Source organism: Carassius carassius, chromosome 30 (assembly GCF_963082965.1).
Source record: "Carassius carassius chromosome 30, fCarCar2.1, whole genome shotgun sequence".
NCBI lineage: Eukaryota > Metazoa > Chordata > Actinopteri > Cypriniformes > Cyprinidae > Carassius > Carassius carassius.
This window is the reverse complement of record NC_081784.1, coordinates 22,778,674-22,799,467: the sequence shown is the minus strand read 5'-3', so window position 1 is coordinate 22,799,467 and position 20,794 is coordinate 22,778,674. Positions and strand designations below refer to the sequence as shown.

Below are 20,794 nucleotides of genomic sequence, written 5' to 3'. Positions count from 1 at the left end.
CGTCCTGCGGTGCACATTCACTCTCACAGCACCTCTCCAACACTGCACAACTTAAAAAGATGAATTCAGTACAATCAACATATAGTTTTAAAACGAGAAAAGTCGATAAATACTTCAAAATAATATATAAATACTACCACAGTAGGTGTAGTTTTAACGTTTATTAAATATACGCATTATATAAACCCCATATTCGGTATAGGAAAAGCAAATGGCATGCCATTTAAACTAAATGTTAACAGTGGGGAATACTGATGGAAGAAACATATATTGCGCATACACGCGCAGTGTTGACACTTGGCGTACACGAGACTCGTGAGCGCGCGAGACTGGTCGCTCTGATATCAGGAAATGTTTAGTGGGTGATTGCGATTGCATAATCTACACCGAGAGGCCAGTCTTTTAAGTTGTGCCAGGTTATGATGCACAGAGTGTGAAACTATGACATTTATATGCATGTGACGTTTTCCTCTGCTTATCTTTCCCTGTCTAAATAAAGTCAATTTTAGCCTAGACGCGCATTTTTTTAATAAACAACGATGCACATTTCATAATTGATTCTCATAATTGTTTTGCATTGTATCCTTAATTTAGAAAACACAAAGAAAAAAAAGTGTCAACAAGTTGCAAGAAAGTAAATATCAAATCCTTCAAGAAACTCAACTCTAATTAAAACGATACAATACTGTCCCCTAACGGTGTCGATACGTATCGTCGAAAAAAAAGGCTTTGGCGCCACCTACAGGCAAAAATCAATAAATATATATAATTCACTTCACATTTCCTTGTTTTTATACCTATTGCAGTTCCCATTACATATCTCAGCGGTACTCTTCTATTACAAATCCATTTTTGGTGGTTTCAGTGAAGTACATCTATACATGAATGAGAGAAAAAAAATAACTTTCTGATCCTGGTGAGGGGAACAGCATGTGTGATTTTACCCACCCTGTGTATGTGTGTGTGTGTGTGTGTGTGTGTGTGTGTGTGTGTGTGAGGAATACAGCTGCTGACATCCCAAAACATTACATCATTTTACAGTAAAAGGGGAACATTGCTATTACAGCCCCTGAAGGCAGCCTAGCTGTCTACTTAGCAAATGGACACCAGACTATTTTGCTCTGATTGCATAACACACAGGAGGAGCAACCAAATAATTGATTGTCCTAAAAACTGTTACGCTATGCATTAAAAATACAACAGCTTGCTCGAATGCAACATGTGAAAACATGACCCTGAAAACACAACTGAGGAGAATAAAACCTCTCATTCTCAGTATCGCTTACACACATTAGTGTATAAAAATAATCCCACAGTCAAAGGAACATAATAAACTTTATTTGAATTAAAAAAAAGCTTGTGGTCATGCCTGCATGCAATTCAGCTCTCAAAGAGGAAAACCACCGTGAGATTTAAATAGATTCATAATGCACCTCTACTTTCAATTTCTGTATCTTTCACAGTCATCTAAGAAGACCTAAGTGTATCTAGAAGATTCTGAGCCAGTGACGTTCTCTCTTTCAGATATCTATGCATACTCGATGGTGGCTGAAAACTGGGGCAGTGCAGAGAAGGCTTCATCGAACTCTGAGCCGCCAAGTTATTGCTCTTTGCGATGACTGATAGTCGGTCCAGTTCTGCAGAGATTACACCAGGTGAATGTGTCACTCTTACAAGGGCAGAGAGGTGTCCGTGCAACATTAGTGCCCATAACAAACACTCAGCCCACAGGTTAAGATCTCCCTTCTCAAAGAGGAAGTCCTCATCCTGGAAGAAAAAAACTAAAAGAGAGAGAGAAGAAGAACTCACATTCTTAAACTAGATTTTCTGAAGACAATGTGAGCAGGGCATTGAGAGTGGAGACAATGTGCACTTTAAGGGTGTTTCTATGCATTTGCTAAGGTGTTTTGGTTGAGTTTTAGTTCTTTTACAAGCAGTAGGGTGTTCTGGGTGATTTCTAGGGTGTTAACAAGGATGCAATATTTTTTTATTATTTTTAATTTGGCACTGTTGCACTCTATAGGTCCATCAGTGTAACTCTACGGAATTTTCTACAACATTTTATCATCCACTATGTGAAACTTGTACATTTCATAGTTTTGAAAAGAAACTGTACACTTCTCCTCAATAAGTTGCCAATTTCATGTCATAATTCTGACGTCATTTGGGCCTGTAGCACAAACGGGGGATGAGTTCTGTGGCAAGGTAAAAAAAAAAAACATAAGCAAAATCAGTTATGCATTTTATATATATATATACATACACACATACATACATACATACACACACACACACACACACACACATAATTCCTTACCAAGTCCAGTGACCCCTCACAACTTGTTCATCTCCCAGGAGCCATTCTATCAGGTTCACCATCCCAGCAGCCACCTGGCCACACATCTGGAACAGCTGAAACAGAAGAGCCACCCCCATATCCAGGGCAACCAGAGGAGAGACGGCACCCGTGGCAACATCTAGAAATGCGGCATTACATAGAAGTCAAACTGAAGTCTGACAAATATTCCCTGATGTAATACAGGATTCAGCGAAGCAAATTATTCTGGAACACACATATGGAAAGTTTAAATAGATCAATTTAATGAGCCATGTCAATCAAATGTTTTTTGTCTCCAAAGCATTACTAGGTTCAGGCAGTGGAGGTGGTGCTTTGTCACAGTGCAATCTGCTCCCAATCTGAGACTTGCCAGAGCATTGAACGCAAAGCAATAGCCTGAGATTGATGCATCGCTCTCTTTTTGTTCTCTAGACAGCGTGTTTCCATCTTCGCCTGGCATGGAACCCATTTGAGAGAAACGAAACTATAACTCAGAAGCAAAACGCACATATTGGAAACCACAATGTACCATATGCACACGTGCAGGCATTCAAAACGGGGTCGCTATTGACTCAACAATCGGGAAGTTGAGTCTAAAAATAGATCTAGACGTAATATAAGGGAAGTGAGAAAAGATCTCAGTGCGCATAAGAAGACACAACAACACCGACACCCATCTGGGATGGCCGTCGACCTCCCTTTGTTTCAATGACTCCAGTTGTTCATGCATCGAAGCAGTAATGTGAGAGATCTGCTGCAGTTTGTTTTGAACTCCAGTTTTTCTCCTCTGCCCCCCTTTCCCAACCAAAATCTGACATGCAAATTCAATTCAATTCGTCGACCTCCAAATGTCTAAGGCTACTTCAAAAGTCACCAGGACTTACCAGTCAAAATCAAAAGAGAGAGAATGAGCACAAAGCAACACCTTAAAGGTTGCCCACCCATTCATCTCTCCCCCAGAAGGAACTATGGGAAAGCAACCGCTGCACAAGAAGGAACGGATCGGCTTTCCAAAGCAAACTTAAGTAGAGGGCTACAGGCTGACGTTACAAGCATGTGGAAAGATGTTGATTGTGTAGACTCAGAGGGTGACATGTTCCTTTGTGATGTGTTGGGATGCCCCATCTCTTGCTTTACCGGGGTCTGAGGTGCTTTTCATGCTCATGGACTTTGGTGCTGGATGCCATCCAAGGCCGAACAAATAACCGTCACCCAGACAGTAAGAAATAATAGGAAACTCAAGCTCTTTCCATTCCTTTTCTGTGGTTTAGAACTTCAATAACATGATTTCTCAATCTCTTCAGAGCTTACTCAACAGGATGTTCTGTTCGCATCTGCGAGAACAAGTGTTTTCGGTGTTTTTTTTAAGGAGAACTTTTGCTGTTTGTTTGCCATTTAAGAACATGTGTAACGTATCACATGGGTGAATACCAAAATTAAAGGCTGCAGATGTACACTCTCATATAAATTGTACCTTTGAGGGTACAACAGCTTGTCACTTGTGCAGTACCCTTAAAAAAACATTGTACCATATTTATGTCTAAAACGATCACAGTAGCAGCTTAAGTGTACATATTACCACTTCAAGGTACTATTATACACCTATTATGGGTGAATAAAGTAAAGTTACCCCTTTTTACCCAGGGCCGTAGCTGGGTTTGCAGGGCCCAGGTGCAGGTTGTACCTGTCGATGTGCCTTCTTCAGCACTGCGCCAGTGTGTGTGGACCAGGTGAGATCCTCACTGATGTTAACGCAGGAACTGAAAGCTGCTTACCCGCTCCACAGGTGTCTTGTCGATGGTGATGGGTGTGTGTTCTCTGCTCTGTCTCCTGAAATCCACCACCAGCTCCTTGGTCTTGTTGATGTTGAGTAAGAGGTGGTTCTCCAGAGACCATTTAGTCAGGGTGCTCACCTCCTCTCTGTAGGCCATCTCATCGTTGTCGATGATCAGGCCTATCACCGTTGTGTCGTCAGCAAATTTCTCCTAGTATTTTTTTTTTTATCATGCTAAAGTTTTACAGACTATAAAACATTCACACTTCCCATAAAGGACTGATTATGGGTCTTTTATATTGCAAACATGATACTTGGCTCTGAACTGTTGCTAAACATTATTCTTTTGTCTATAATATTCTGACCATTGGTGCCAGTCTCACACCTAGATTGCCTACACTTCATCATTTGATCGTTGTTGTGTTTAGGGGTTACCCAGCAGCGCGGGGCTGTCAGAATGTACAGAAACAGTATACCGTCGCTCAGCCTTTTCATACTTCTTTTTGCCCCCAAACGAAGAACTAAAATGAACTTCGTTTGAAGTATACCGGGGCCTTAAGAGACAATACATTTGGTATAATGATACAGCACTGAACTCAGCGCGCAAACTCTCAGTTGAGTTTTTCCACGTCTTGTGTTTAAATGCACCAATTTAAATGTTTAAATTGGCAAGTCTTATAATTTGTGTAACTGATAAGCTTTGCAAGTCTGTCTTCTTATGCTGGTCTCGGGCAGTCGTAGAAATCGCAAGGGAGCCCCCCTCAGCCATGGGCCCCTATAATCGTCACCACCTTTCACCCCACTAGCGACGGCCCTGCTTTTTTACCTTCTAATGGTACAATATTTTCATACTTTTCCTGACAGTGTATTCTTGACAGGCCTTGCTGTACAAGCTGTATAAACTATGGGATAGTTTATCCAAAAATTACAATTCTGTCATTGTTAACTCACCCTCATGTTGTCCAAATCTGTATGATGCTATTTTTTCCGTGGATATTTTGAAAAATGTTGGTTACCAAACTGTTTTGTTGACCCTATGGCTTCTATTATACAGACATAAACACATAGACATTTGTTAAAATGTCTCTTTTTATGTTCCACATAAGAACAAAAAGTCATACAGGTTAGGAAACGGCATGAGGTTGAGTATATGAAAGCAGAATTTTGGCTGAACAATCTCTAAGTTAAAGTGAAGAAGCTACTAGATCTTGGCTGTAGATGTGACGGCAGAAATGTTATGAGAGGTGTTTCGGGGCACTTCGCCCAGCCGTTTTGTGTCTAGATGCACACAGTTGTGCTGAGAGGAGGGCAGTTTCATTCCCGTAATCAATCTGTGGGAGTCGTGGGACTGGAACTAATTAAAAAAACTTTCTGAATGATGAAAGCAAGAAGAGCATTAGTGTGTGGCAAATCTGGGATGTGAGCGAGCGCAGCTGGGTGAGTGTCGGGTGTCGGGCGTGAGGGAAGCTGCGCTGGATGAACGAGTCGACTTCTCTAAAGCCTTATTTATTTATGGTTTAAGCCTACCCATGATGCAACAGGGGTCTCATGGTGGGTTTGACAGCTTTATCCCAATAAATAAGATGACTAAATAGACAAAAATGCAAATTCTGTCAAAGTTTACTCACTCTCATGTTGGTCCAAACCTGTGTGACTTTTACTGAAAATAATACTGAAGAACATCCTGGCTGATTTTTTAGTATAATGAAAGTAAACAGGGATGGGTGCTGTCTAGCTTCAGAAGGACAGAACATAGCACCATTAAAGTTTTCATATGTACTTCTTCAGAAGCCATATGACAGCCTTCTGTGCACCACAGAAGAAAGTCATACAGGATGGATGAATAAAAGATGACAGTTGAACTATCCCTTTAATTTAGATTCTGTATAAACACAGTCTCACAAAATCACATGTGAAACCGAAGACACTGAGCTTTGTAAGTGGCTAGAGATTTCAGTGCGTGTGGGAATGACCACATGTGCATCACTGCACGCTATCTCACATACATGCATGCATATTTGGACACTCCCAGAACAAGGTGCAAAAAGTCTGAGGGCAGGAAGTGTTGGTGTGGGCGAGAGTGTCGTCAAGGTGCGAGAAAATGCACATATTTACAGCTCTAACTTCCTTCAGAGACCTATGAGAACTAAGGAACTAGAGGCGGCACATACCCAAGCACTCGCACGCACCAACCACAGATAGACTGACAATGCAATATGTATAAATATCAACTTTTTTCTTAACATTCATACCATTATATTGGTGCCATTATTATTTAAATGACAAAAATCTGTTTCTCATTTCTATAGTAATAATAATAGACCTCATAAATTATTTATTATATCATTATATTTGTGTAATTTTTGTGATCTTTTATTTTGAATTATACCGTTGCAGTGTAAAGACCTTTTTGTTGTTGTTGTAAAAAGCAGAAATAAATCAATAGCTAAAACTGATATCGGTTGACAAAACAACATCTCAATCTCTATCAGCTCCTTTTGGAAGAGCAAGAAATCATTAACTCCATACCTTAAAACTACATTTGATTTCCAGTGCAGCTTACTTTCATGATTATGGCCCTGAATAGTAAGCAAGCCAGCAGAATCAGGTGGAGACGGACATCATCTGACACATTTATGCCAAAACTAAGACGTCTGCTTGAGTTGTTTAGGGTCCCTTACATCAGCTTATAACCTGTCTAATGGGAGTGTTACAGTATCACCTAGGTGTCCGCTGGTTAAAGCGGATCCTTAGGTTTCCTGTGCCTGCCCATTTCAGCCTTGGTTCAAGAAGTATTTGTGCCATTCATTGTTTGAAACATATTTCAGAATATGTTTGTTAAGCTCTACATACAAGCTAGGATGAATGACAGGCCCAATATGCCTAAACTATTAGTGCCAAGAGCTCTGCTTTAATGATTGAGTACCTTTGGTGCGACATTTGGACACTACTGGTTTAATGGATGGATGATTCACAGATCAGTTCAGACCTCTTCTTGTAATCCATTACATGAATGACTACAGGACATCCACTGCTTAAGACATTACACGCACAATGCTAGAGTTTGACATTAGCTGAATGGTGAGAACGTCCTCAAAACCAAACCAGACACGCCAAAAACAATACCAACGGGAGTAATGCATGGTTTTTCAAAACAGCTCAACTGATGTTGTACTTGGAAATAACATGGGGAAAAAAGCTTCCCAATTTCTATGTAATAACCATAATAATGCTTTAAATTTAAATATATGCTTTATATTTAAAAAGCGATTCGCTACTGGGAAAAAAATAGCATTATTATGGTGATTCACATTATAACAACAACACATTCTTGGTTTAAGGATTCAATCAAACCCTTAACCTTAAGCAATAAACTACGTGTCCCACATTGTTAGAACTTCTAACATGAGTAATGCCTCAAAAACATGCGTTTCGTTGACTATAGGTCTTTTTTTAAGCAATCGGAATGTGTTTTTGCCTGGCAGAGGAAAAAAACTGGTAAAAAGCCCCTCAATAATGCTGTAGACTTGCATATTACAGAGCCTTTTGACTTGGGCCAGTAAGTAACACCCTAGCATCATCCTAGAACACCTTAGTAACTACTCGTCACCAAATATTTACACTTGTTCAAGGCTTACATCTCTGTGAGGCGAAAGCAAACCAGCCCCGAAAAAAAAAAAAAAAACAACAACTGACAAACACAGATGAAAAACGCTGAGCATTTCGGGCATAGTAATTACATTTGAAATGCTTGAACACTCTGGAGCTCCCCCTGTGAGAATATGGTCCTATCCCGTCTTAATGCTGTTATCAGATGTACCTCTCACCCTCCTAAAAGCCTTGTCAAGTGATGCCAGGGGTTCTGATTTCCAACCTAATTTGTGTTGAGATAGCGGAGGAATAAAAGTGTCTGACTGAATTCGGTTCCGCGTACAGCACAAAGACTTCACTGTGACGGCGAAGAGAAAGAGGGCCAAGTACAAAGCCAGAAATGGGAATACAGTGGGAGATCATGTTAGGGTTACTTCATATATCTCAACTGCTTTATCTTTCTCAAGAGTCAAGTTTCTTTCTAAAACTAGAAAAGTGTTGAAAAATAGCATACCGATAAACTTTTACACCAACATTTTAGGTAAAAGTTTGGAACTGGAAAGTTTTTAATTACATTTTTGAAAGAGGTTTCTTATGCTTATGGAGGCTGCATAAACAAAAAAAAAAAAAACAGTAATATTGTGAAATACTTTAATTTAATATTTAAAAATGTAATTTATTTAAGTTGTGGTAAAGCTGAATTTTTAGCATCATTACTCCAATCTTCAGTGTCACATGGTTCTTCAGAAATCATTCTAATATGCAGAAGAAACATTATTATTATCAATGTTGAAAACAGTTGTGCTGCTTAATATTTTTGTGAAAACTGATTGGTTGAAAACTTCTGCCACAATGTAAAAGTTTCTACTGTCAGTTTTGATCAATTTAATGTGCTAATATATATATATATATATATATATATACTTTAAATAGTAGTGTTTTAAATTTTAAAAGCATTAAAAAAAGTTGACATTATTGTTTTCACAATTAATTGCACCAAATTAACATGTTAGATAAAAAGGCCTAAATATAATACATAAAATTATAAAATATAAAGTTATACACAACTGCGGAGTGACAAATCAATTTTTAAAGTACAAATACGCCATTGTTATTTGGGATAAGAAGTTAGCCAGACACTAAGCTCAATATAAACCCCAATATTTTGTCATAATGACTGGCCAATGACGGCTGTGACTATGATTACCACCTAATGTAATAATTATACAGTTTAACGATCATTATATAAAAACATTTTAAGAATGCAGTGATTGACCAATCAGAATCAAGTATTCCTGCAAGCTGTGTAATAGGAGGTCACTAAAACTACATGCATAACAATTTTACATCTCATTTAGATCAATTGCAGCAGCTGCCACTGCTTGAAATTTCATGTCACACAAAACCAGTAACATATTGTGGGTTGGCGACAAGCGAAGGCTCAAAGAATTGTGGGACAATGCTTTCTCAGACTCCATCCTGCTCTTGTTTTTCTTGCCCATGAAGCAGGATATCAGCGTGTCAGAGAATGTGGTAATGATGTGGTTTTGATGTGACTGATTTATGGGACGAAGGTGCCGCTCCTCTCTGCATCGCTGACCCACACACCTCCATATCAAAGGCACAGGGCTGCCGTTCACCGCCTCTCCTCCACACCTCTCCTCTGTCGCTCAGTCAGACGAGGTCGTAAACAACACTGACCTGACCTCCCCCCATCCCTCCCTCCCCTTCCAGCCATCTTCATCTGATCTCTTGAATGTTCTGGGTTCAGTAAAAGCACAGTAATTGCAGCAACTTTTTCCTTAGCAGAAATCAGTCCAGCAATGCATTCACAATGGAAGTGTTTCAAAATATGCAGCTTGCGTTTTCTTTGAAGTACTTATATTAATTCAAAGTTGCAAAATAGTTTTATTTGAGCTGTAAAAAGTGACAATCATCCTTTAAGTGTTGAAACTTTGAGGAACGTTTGGTATGTTAGAGACGTCAACCTTGTATGACAGAGCTTGCGCTGATGTAAACAGTCGTGTAAATCCAAGAATACTAGACAAGGACCATGGCACCGAAATATTAAATATGTCTTTTCACAAAACCAAGTTAGCAAGTGACTTTCATACTAATTTCACGCTAAAACATTCACTTGCTTATGAATAGTTTTATTGTTTATGTAATGCAAAATATTTATTCAAATGTGTGTTTTTTTCCCTTTTGATTAAAACGTTTATTTCATATTATTATCCAAATATTACAACTTTTAAAATGGTTTTTTCATTGAATTTCCAACAAAAACAACTTTATCATGGCATAAATTGTTGTGATATGTGATTGGTTATGCCTGGACATTACACTACTGTTCAAAAGTAAAAAAAAATTACATGCATTTATATTGTGAAATATTATTACAATTTCAAAAATCCATCTACTATCTGAATATATTTTAAAATGCAATTGTGACCATGGACCACAAAACCAGTCTTAAGTGTCAATTTTACGAAATTAAGATTTATAAATCATCTGAATGCTGAATTAATAAGCTTTCCACTGATGTATTGTTTGTTAGGATCTGACAATATTTGACAGAGAGAAATCTGAGGGTGCAAAATAATCTAAATACTGAGAAAATCGCCATTAAAGTGTCTAAATGAATTTCTTAGCAATGCACATTACTAATCAAAAATTATGTTTTGATATATTTACGGTAGGAAATTTACAAAATATCTTCATGGAACATGATCTTAACTAAATATGCTACTGATTTTTGTCATAAAAGAAAAATAGATAATTTTGACCCATACAATGTTTTTTGGCTATTCCCACAAATATACCCCAGCGACTTAAACCTGGATTTGTGCTCCAGGGTCACAATTTATTTCTAGTGCAAAGCTGACTTTCCGGTCTTTAGTGTCACATGACCCTCAGAAATCATTCTAACATGCCGATTTGCTGCTCAAGAAACATTTCTGATTATTAAAAACAGCTGTGCTGCTCAAAGTTTTTGTAGAAAATGTGATGCATTTTCAGGATTCTTTTATAAAGAACAGCATTTATTTAAAATTAATTAAATATATATATGTATATATAAATGTACCGTAGTCTTTAGTGACATCTTTGGAAAGATTAATGAATTCTTGCTGAATTAAAGCATTAAAAAAATACTGACGATCTGAATGGTAGTCCCTGAAATCATATTGTTAACTGAGAAAAATGATCTTGAGGTCATAAAGCTCAGTCCCCCTCCCCCTTGTCACACCTAGCGGCTAATCGACTAACAACCATTCACAAACAACGTTAACAACTCTTTAAAATCATACAGGTTAATCTTTTCAGAGTCTGTGGTTAAGCTAAATCACATATGGTCATTTTTTTTTTTTTTTTCAGGGATTTCCTTATTTGTAGTGAGATGTGGCGGAATGTTAAGCCGTTATAAGGTTAAGTATCTGTAATCTGCTCCAGTCTAGATAGAGAGCGATAGACGGTCCAGTTAAACTTGCTTAAGTCTGTCTGGAAACTTCCACCACAATGCTTCACTCTTTCCTCTCCTCGGTCTCTTGTTTCCTTTCTTCTTCTTTACCTGCGGCGATGACTGGGCCAGGTGCAGCACCAACTGAGATGTCAGTGAGAGAGCGGCACAGTAGAGCTCCACACTGAAACACATACAAGAACATGTGCATACTTCCGTTTATTATCAAAAACTGGGAGGGCAGGGTGATGCAACAAATATACAGAGAAGATCAATGTGTCAGTGTTATTTTTGATGGCTCAAGGCTTGAATAGTAATTGAATAGAAGACACCTTACTAAATATTTTCTTTTATGCATTTCCATTCATGCTACACATGGACTATGAACAATTTCTGATCAATTAATCGTAAGTATGATTTTTAGTATATAAAAAAAAAATGTGTTGCTTACCGTTTCTTTGTAATTAAAGGCATAGTTCTGTTGTATGTGGGTTCACAAGAGAGTGGCGTCTCAGCATGTGACGTAAGAGTAGCGTAAGTAGCGTAGTGAGAAGTGACGTTAGCTACGTATGTTGAAGCATCCCATATACACACGAATTCAACATTTTAAAACTAATAAAATGTAAAATATAGCTAAAACATTTCACTTCTTCACATGGTTTTGCTTTGCTGTAAACAAAACTTGGTTCTCGTGAGACTAGCGCATTCTCACCGGCGCTTACTACATCATCCGCTGAAACGCCGCTCTCTCCTGAACATGCTTATGACAGTTAGCAGAAGCTAGGCATGCCACATTTCTCAATATAATATTAAACTCTTCGGTATGACATCCATGGTTCAATAGGTGCTTGTTTACTGTGTTTTTTTCTGGGATTGCATTTAAATAAGTGTGGTTTTATTTATTTTTTGTTTCATTTAGGCTGATCTCTGACTTGCACAAACTGCATTGTGATCATTTCCCAACATGTCTTTTGTTTGGAAATATTACGAGGTCTGTAAACTAACGTTAACAGAGGCCAGACACGCTGAAGATGGATGCAATGAGGAGAAAAGACCTTAGCAAGCAGAGCAAGATCACGGTTCACAATGCGCGAAACCGCAGAACGTCAGACCATTCCGTATTTGCTTCAAATTTTGAAATTATAAAATCTAATTTAATTAAAACACAGCTCATGCTAGATGTGTGTAGCATGTTTGTTTGGATCTTGATTAAAATGCCAAGGTTGCCTCTATTTTATGGCTCTATTTTCATATGGCTACAGATGGCCTGTAACAAATCAAATAAACATCTTGTTCATGTACTCATATTTTAATTCTTTCTTGTCTTGCGTAGAGCTGTGCAAAACATCGAATGCAATTTTCATGCGCATCTCATCAGTAAAAGCACTCCTGTGACTAGTAGTAAATCTCAAGCATGTGCATTCAGATGGAGCGGCATTTACTACACAGAGCCGTCGTTCACTGACACGCTACGCAAAATCGCGTTCAAAATCGCAGGCGTTTCATTGCCGATTATTGACGTGTTTTTTTTTGCATAGCTCTATTCTTGCATAAATAAAATTAAATAAATAAAAAAATATATGAATTAAAATGTGTCAACTGAAATTGGCCATGAGAAGTGAAGATCGTAGGAGTAGGAGTAGTAGTAGTAGGACTGCATTCCTACTACTGTCTACTTATTTTATATTGTACAGTTCACTAGGATTGTGTACAAGTGGAATTTTATATAAAAAAGAAGCAATTTGTTTTTCTACTTAACCTCTTACTGCTCCTGTTGCCTAAGCATAAGGGGCTTTCGCACCGGAGGAACCTTTTCATAGTTCCTTGAACTACTGGCAGAAGTACCCAATTTTTGGAACTGGGAATGACTTTAGTTCTAAGAACTCAGTTTAGGGGAACTAAATTAGACTACCACAGAGTAGGTCTAAAACAGCACTATAGGAACTACCAGTGTTGTAAGTGAACGCTGACTGGCCAAATGCACATGCAACACTGGCTACCTGACATTTTTTAAAAACCATGTAAAAATATTTACTCCACGATCATGGAAAACAGCGATAACAGCATTTATCTGTTGATGCAGCATTGTGTTCTTTTCTCAGCCTTGATGATATGTAACACTGCAAACTGTTTTGGAGATTTACTCATTTTCAAGCTCTTTCCATCACCTACATTGTGTGTTTACATACCATCTCCATTATCACGAAACCCACGACACAACAAAAACAGCTCTGATCATGGCGTCCTCCATTCACCGGTTGTTGCCATTTGTAAATGCTGTCGGCCGCTTCAGAGGTCCTTTCTTTCAGGTACGAATTCAACCAGGAAAATGGCCCAAGGGGGATATTGGATATCTAGGTACCACCCTGCTGGCTAGTTACAAGAACTGAGTTTCTAGACCTACATGGTGTGAAAGCCCCTCTTGAATAACAAATAAAAAAAAAAACAAGATATGTATTGAAGATTGGGCTAACTGTATTGTTGAGTTTTAAATATAGATATTTTTCTTACAAACACACCACTTCACTTCAGAAGGCCTTTATTAACTTTCTAACCCTGGAAATAGCCATTTTACAATCCAGATTTTTTTCACGAACATCTGGACCCTGATCATAAAAACTGTCTGATCATAAACTGAAGACACACTAACACGCTTAAAAATGACCCCCAGGCCGAGTCCAGAGGGGCTGTTTTACTCACTTGATCTCAGAACAGGTGTAATCCTAATCCAGCATGTGTTGTCCAACAGAACACGAGTACCAAAATACACTCAGCAATTGTGGCATTACACAACACTGCAAGTGTCCAAGTGCATTACGCAATCGCAGAGACACACACTCAGCGAGTATTATGGTGTTGCTTTAATCACAGGGCGACTGCTACAAAAGACACGTATCATGTCACACTGTACAAACAGCAATACACCGCAAAGCGTTTCACAACGCTGAACTTAAGGGGAGAGATTGAAAGCGTGCGAGCGTTGCAAGGTGCAGGAGCCTTTGTAATGCAATACCGATGGCCTGTGTTCACTACGCACTGGTATGTGAAGGTGTCTGTTATTCTGAGGCCCCTACAGGCACCTAGGAGCCAAAAACAACAATCCAACTGCACCTGCCGCCTCAAAAACACATATTAAGACATGCACACAACCTCCTGTACATACCCACAAATTATAGGGAATAACCCTATGTAAAGGAATACGGACACTCTCTCAATTGAAAGCACAGGTAGCTGTGCGCCTTTAATGTGTAAATCAATCTCCCTCCCGCTCTGCCGTAGGAATAAAAGGGTGATTGATGTACACAGGGCGGCTGGCGACCACAGGTATGTGTGGTTTCTTTTGTATTCGGAGCCCACATCTGAAGCCATTACACTTCCCGCTAACAGCGCTAGCTGTTCAACAGAGTACCTCTCGCCTCCCCAGAGGGATATCCACCACCCAAACCGCTGCCTCAACAATGAGGAGGTTTGTTAGAGTCCACGGCTGCTGAGAACATGCTATGTTTTTAGGGTGATGGTGCAATCTAGTATACAATATTAATCTTTAAAATCTAGTGTGGATTTTTTGCACAACTGGAGGTAAATGGAAGAATAACATTTATCACATGTATCGCTATTCAACGGTTTTCATAGGCAAAATCCAGTTATTTCCACAATCCACAATTTGGTAAATTGTGTGAGGGTGAATGATTTACCCACACAGATCTTGCAACAAGTTCAAGTTGGTCAATTGGATTTGCCACTTTTTTGCTTGGTTTGAAAGTAACTTCTTTGTTAGCTGTGCTTCATATACCTACAGAACTGACAACAGACACTAGACCTTCTTTTGCCTGTAAAATTTCACCAATATGAAGGTTCCCCCTCTTTGCCATTGTTTGGACTGGCAGTCAAATGTCAGTGTCCAATGCTGTTGCTGAAATGTTAAGAGCTGGACAGCTAATACTGCTAATATACAGGCTATGGACTGCTGAATGCTAATATAAGCTACATGATACAATTTAATAACAGAAAATGACATACAATTGATAAAATATGGTTTACTGATACTCTGTTTCTAAAATATTATTAGCCATTTAGGCTTGTTTAGATTTCCATCCTTATCATTGGAACAGGACAGGCCTTTTTTTTAATGGGTTTTTCAGTTAAATGACTGAAAAAAAGCTTTGTGGTCAACACAAGCTCAATATATATTTTCACGCTTTATTCTACGACACAAAATACATCGGTAATGTGATTTTAAGTTTTATGAGTCCCGAAAATGGGCCTACAGAGGTGATTTGGGACAGTAAACGTTATCATGGCAAACTGTGAAACTCATTTACTCAACTATAAATGCGCTTTTGGGAACTATTCCATTTCAACTCAAACTTTCCCATTGGTGGATTTTAAATCAAAATTAAGAGTCATCGGAAGCATAATGGTGGTGATGTTGAACTCATGCAACCAAGGTGTAGTTTATTTACACCCTACAGCTTTTTAAATTTGCCAACTGTATGCTAAGTTGATTAAGTTGATTATCATGATAAGAATCAAACTTTCACTGGTCACAAAGCTAATTTTCTGCAATAATTCAAAAGTCAATGAAAAAAGAAAAACATGATAGTTTCATCTGTACGGTTCACCTGTTTGTAGACATTTACAGCAATGTGAGGAGATACTCTAGAACCTCCTGACAGCTCAAAGACATCATCTCATCTCTCCAGTGCAGCAGGGAAGAAAGCAGGAGGACAGCAAGAACCGGCAAAACCTGTGAAACACCAAAAGAAATGGAGACTTTAGTCAGACTACATGCCGTATTTTCACAAAACCATTGAACAGACTGTACACATCTATCCTACGCAGCCTCGTTTTCATGCATGTCAAAATAAATATTTAATTTACCCTGACTAATCAAACACAAAGAGCACGAGAAGTCGGTTCAGGATGTTTTGGGAATATTTTCAGTGCTTCATTTGCCAGACACACCTCTCAACCCAATTTCCTTTCATCCATATGAACATTCCCGTATTCCACCCTCCCGTCTGTCAGCAACATTCCTCCCTTCCCATCCATCCATCTATCCCTGCATCCCCCTGCACATAAAACACATCTGGTTCAGCTCTGGCCCTCAGGTTTCCCTCTCAGGAGAGCGAGCGAGTTAACGGAAGACTTGTTTTTCTTCTCTTCGGACCCCCAACGTCTTTCCTTTCCTTTCCCGTGACAGGCCAGGTACCTTACAGTGCTTTGCTGACATTATTTAGACTTGTTTGGTTGATTATTATTTATTGGAGAGTACAAGAGTCTTAAATAAGGGCATTTTATGGATCTTTTTAATGGCTTTCTATGGCCTCCGACTTTATTATATTTCAGTCTTTTATATTACGGTACATTATATTATATTAAAGTACATGACGAAACCAATGTGTATTTAGTTTTAAGACTAAAATGAATATTTTCAGAATGGATTTAGGCACTAGTGCAATTGCAGTTTGATGCATAATTTCTTATTAGCGTTGCCATTTGAGCCCAAAGAGGAAATTAACCTAACTTTCCTCATCACTTCCCAGAATGCTTTGGTGGAACAGTAGACTTACCATGGAAACCAGGCCATATCGAGAGTCTAGAGCCTAACAGCAGCACTTTAAACATTAACAGTTGGCCAATAAAACAGCTTTTAAGAACACACATGCACACCCAGCCAAAATCACTGCAACAGACATGAAGAAAATATACACACACACACACACACACACACACACACACGTCCTTCAAGAAAAGCTGATTCCCGTCAGTTTGAAAGTTGCTTAATGACAGAAAAGGCAAAACAGGAGGGTAATTGACGGTTAGTTGAGTGTTTATGAGGAATTGAAACACGACCCCTTTTTCTAAACAGGAAATCGACTTAAGCTCTTGAGTTGAATCCGAGTTTGTGTGTATTGAGTCAGTGAATGGAAATTAAATGACAGTCAGTCAGTTTCATTCAGAGACACTAGCTGTTGTCCAGCAGGTTTTACAGTGTAGATGTTTATTCAGCTAATCAAAGAGAATCCCCATATGACGACGTGTAATTTAGACGACTGAATTCACTAATCTCAGGACCGGATTTGTGATCAGTGTAACAGTGAATTTCAACCTGATGAAATAAAATGACTAGACCTGCAAAGATTATTTTTCCTAGTACTCTCAGAGTCCAAGGTAATTTCATTGCTTCTCATTTTTGCTTTTGTAAAGGTTTTTTTTTTTTTTCTCAAGTTTCAAGTTTTTCTATTTGTAGTGTTCTATCTGTAGTGTTTGTTGTGAGGTCTAGGGGTGGGTTTGTGTGTGGAATGTTTCTCAGACATACAGTATCTCTTAACATTTAAAGTTACATAAACATAAAGTTTTGCACTGCATTTTGTGAAGTTTTCAAATGATTTGTAAAGTTTTTGTATTGTGCTTTATTAAAGGGATAGTTCACTTTCAAATTAAATTTTGATATGTTTTATCTTACCTCAAGGGCATCCAAGTCCTCGTCGTCGTCTTGTAGTTGTGGCATTGCTATGTTTCATTCGTGACAACATATGCTCTCCACTTCTGTTGGCATTTTTTTTTTTACATTTTAAAAAGTGGCAATTTTGTTTCAAGTTTTGTTAAAGAGTTGGTGTTTTTGTGTAAAGTTTTGTTTAGTGTTTAAATATTTCTGTTTGAAAAGTTTCGCACTGCATTTGTGAAGTTGTGATGCAAATTATTTTTTTGTAAAGTTTTTTGTAAAGGTTTTTGAGTGTTTAAAGTTTTGTCTTGTTAAAAGTCACAATTTTGTTAAACCATTTGTTTGTGTGTGTGTGTTGCTTTTTACGTTTTTTGGAGCATTGTAAAGTATTGCCCTTTTGCACTGCATTTTGTGGTGTTGTGTCAAGTGTTTAGAGTAAAGTTTTTTTATTATGTTCTGAGAAGCTTAGTAGATTGTTTAAAGTTGTAACAAATCATTTTGTGAACTTGTATGCTTGTGTTTTTGTGGAGTGTTTGAAGTTGTTAAATAATTTAAATAGTGTTGCTTTTTGGAAAGTGTTTTTTGTAGTGTTTGTAACAGTTTTTGTAGAGCATTTTTGTTGAGTTTTTCAGAGAGTTTGAAGTTTTGTAAAGTTGGTAAGTTGTGTTTTTTTTTTCTTATTGTGTAAGGCTTAGTAGAATGTTTGTAACGTAGTTGTAACGCAAATCATTTTATTAAAGTTGTTGTTTTTGTGCTTTGCTTTTGTAGGATGTTTAAAGTTTTGTAATGTTACAGCTTTTGCAAGTTGTTTTTGTGTTTTATTTTTTATTTGTATTTTTTGCAGCAGTTGATAAAGTCGTATACAGTATGCTGAACAAAAAGCGTGGTTTTCTCACCTTGGCTTGACACCCAGGGTAAGTCTCGTGAAGGGCCAGAGAGGGTAAGCTGGACACACTGAGGTCAAAGGGAAAGGGTCCCTGGCCATGATGACACTCTTACTCTATCTTCTGAAGTATCCTAAAGGACTGTTCCAGGGCAAACAGCCGAACCTCATATTGTGGGCACCACAGCAGTCGCTTCAGGAGGTCTCTCTGAAACCCATCAGACTCTGGTCACATAGCCATCAGCATCTCTGTGGAATCACCTCCAACTGTCCAGACTCTGCAGGTACTGTGTGGCTCCAGGGACTGAGAGCTTCATGTTATCGGGCCCCTGAGGGGCCACAAGTTCAGAGGCCATACAAATCTGGAGAGTCTAGAGCAGGAAACAACAAATGTACTCCATTACATGTAAGAGCATATCATGCATAATTGATATTAGGTTACATAAAGTGTACAATGCATTGAGAGAACTACTTAAATTGGTGTATATTAGTGACAAATGATCACTCTTTGAACTTTCGCTATTAAATATTTATTTAGCTGAAAAGCAAGCCAGGAATTGCAAGAGCTTTAGAGCCTCAGGCATCCTTTTTTCCTTACTGAATTATTATGAATGCAATATTCTTCTAAAAGCTAAATAAATCCCACTTATCCATCCAAAGAGTTCCAAGGAACCATTCAAACCCCCACAATGCAACTCAATCCAGCCCTGCACATGATTCAACAAGCAGTGGACCAGAGGGGCGGGGCCACACCGCATTCCCCAAGAGACGGCACGGTTACCGTGACACCGGAGTATCAAAAGAGCCCTCGTACGCTTCTGTGAGCATACTCAGACTGACCTGAAGCAGCTAGCTTGTACCTCACTGTGAGAGGGGATTCTGTATGTGTGTATACTTGCATGTCTCTTTAGGGCACGGCCATTGCTCAACACCTGTTTCAATGATGTTAATTGTTGACATGTTCACACAGACCCTGACCGTTATTATGAGAAGGGGGTGATGGGAAGGCATGTTTAAAATCAGGGTGGGATGTTGACAAACATTTGTAGTGATGAGAACTGGAATATCTAATCTAATGTGGAAAATACCTTATCACCAGAACCCTGGCACAGACATAGCCAACACAACATCAACACAAGAAACAGACAGCGAGCTATTTAAAGAGTCATTTATCATAAATACAGATCACTTCCACATGCTTTAGTTCATGTTTTCTTGCTTCACTCAGACACAGGCACAAACATCTGTAGACTCGCTTAAATGTTCCTTAAAAAAGCCATTCGCTTAAAATTATTACATACATGCATATAAGCTCACCAAGGATGCTATTATTCTGATTAAAAAAAAGTGTAATGCAAAGCAGAATTTTCAGCATCATTACTCCAGTCTTCAGTGTCACATGATCCTTCAGAAATAATTTTAATAATAGTTCTAACAACTATCATTTGCTGCATAGTTGTTAAAAACTGTTGTGCTGCTTATTGAAGACAGAAAGAAAGAAAGAAAGAAAGAAAGAAAGAAAGAAGGAATTGTTTGTTTTTCCATTCACATTAGAGCAAGTACTTCAAATGTCTGCTATATTTTAAAACCATACAGAATAAGTACTTTAACAAACACTTTTCCACAATGTAGAAGGAACAGTTTCACAGAATGGTTCTCTAACAGATTAGAAAAAGAAAAAAAAAAAAAGATTGCTGCAGTTACTCAGATCGAGAAGAAAGTGAAATGAAGTCGAAACTGTAGTGGGTCATAAGAGGAGTGATGCTAACCATTCTCAAGCCTTTAAACTCAAGCCAAGTACTCATTACCACAAAACAACAGACTGGGAGAAAAACATCATTAACTGAGGGAGGGAGATGAGAACTATCAGTCATGAGACAGATTTCAGGGAACAATGCTGATTTATTTCCCTCTTATGCTCCATCTAGATCTGTTTTTCTCCAACATACACAGAGGCAGAAACACAGAACAGGGGAAGAAAGAGGAAATGAAAGTAAACAGGAAGTGCGGTGGAGAGAAAGAACGATTCGACATGGCATTTATTAATATCCCTGGCCCTCTGGAGAGACGGCGGAGCATGGTAACGATTAATCTCTGAATTGATAGGCATTTGTCAGCAGGTCAGACTGTTGCAGACAATGTGAGTGTGAGTTTGGAGACAGTAGTTCTGTGGAAGTGCTGGTATCTTTATGAAAACCTGAACGGCCCAATGAGGCGTCCAAAGCTTTACACACAAACACAGCCGTGGTCCCAGCATGACTCAGAGAAAATTGTACTTTCTTCAATGCCACGACCACCAAGTC

At 38.5% G+C, this 20,794-nt stretch overlaps 1 protein-coding gene across 1 annotated transcript; it reads right to left on the bottom strand.

Moving 5' to 3' along the window:
• Nucleotides 1-1,017: 1,017 nt before the first annotated feature.
• LOC132110928 (thyroid adenoma-associated protein homolog) lies at nt 1,018-18,643 on the bottom strand. Its single transcript, XM_059518034.1, has 3 exons — nt 18,505-18,643; nt 11,272-11,344; nt 1,018-1,767 (listed from the first exon to the last, which is right to left on the bottom strand). The coding sequence occupies exons 1-3, from the start codon at nt 18,591-18,593 to the stop codon at nt 1,468-1,470; spliced, it is 462 nt and encodes a 153-aa protein (XP_059374017.1). The 5' UTR covers nt 18,594-18,643; the 3' UTR covers nt 1,018-1,467.
• Nucleotides 18,644-20,794: the final 2,151 nt, after the last annotated feature.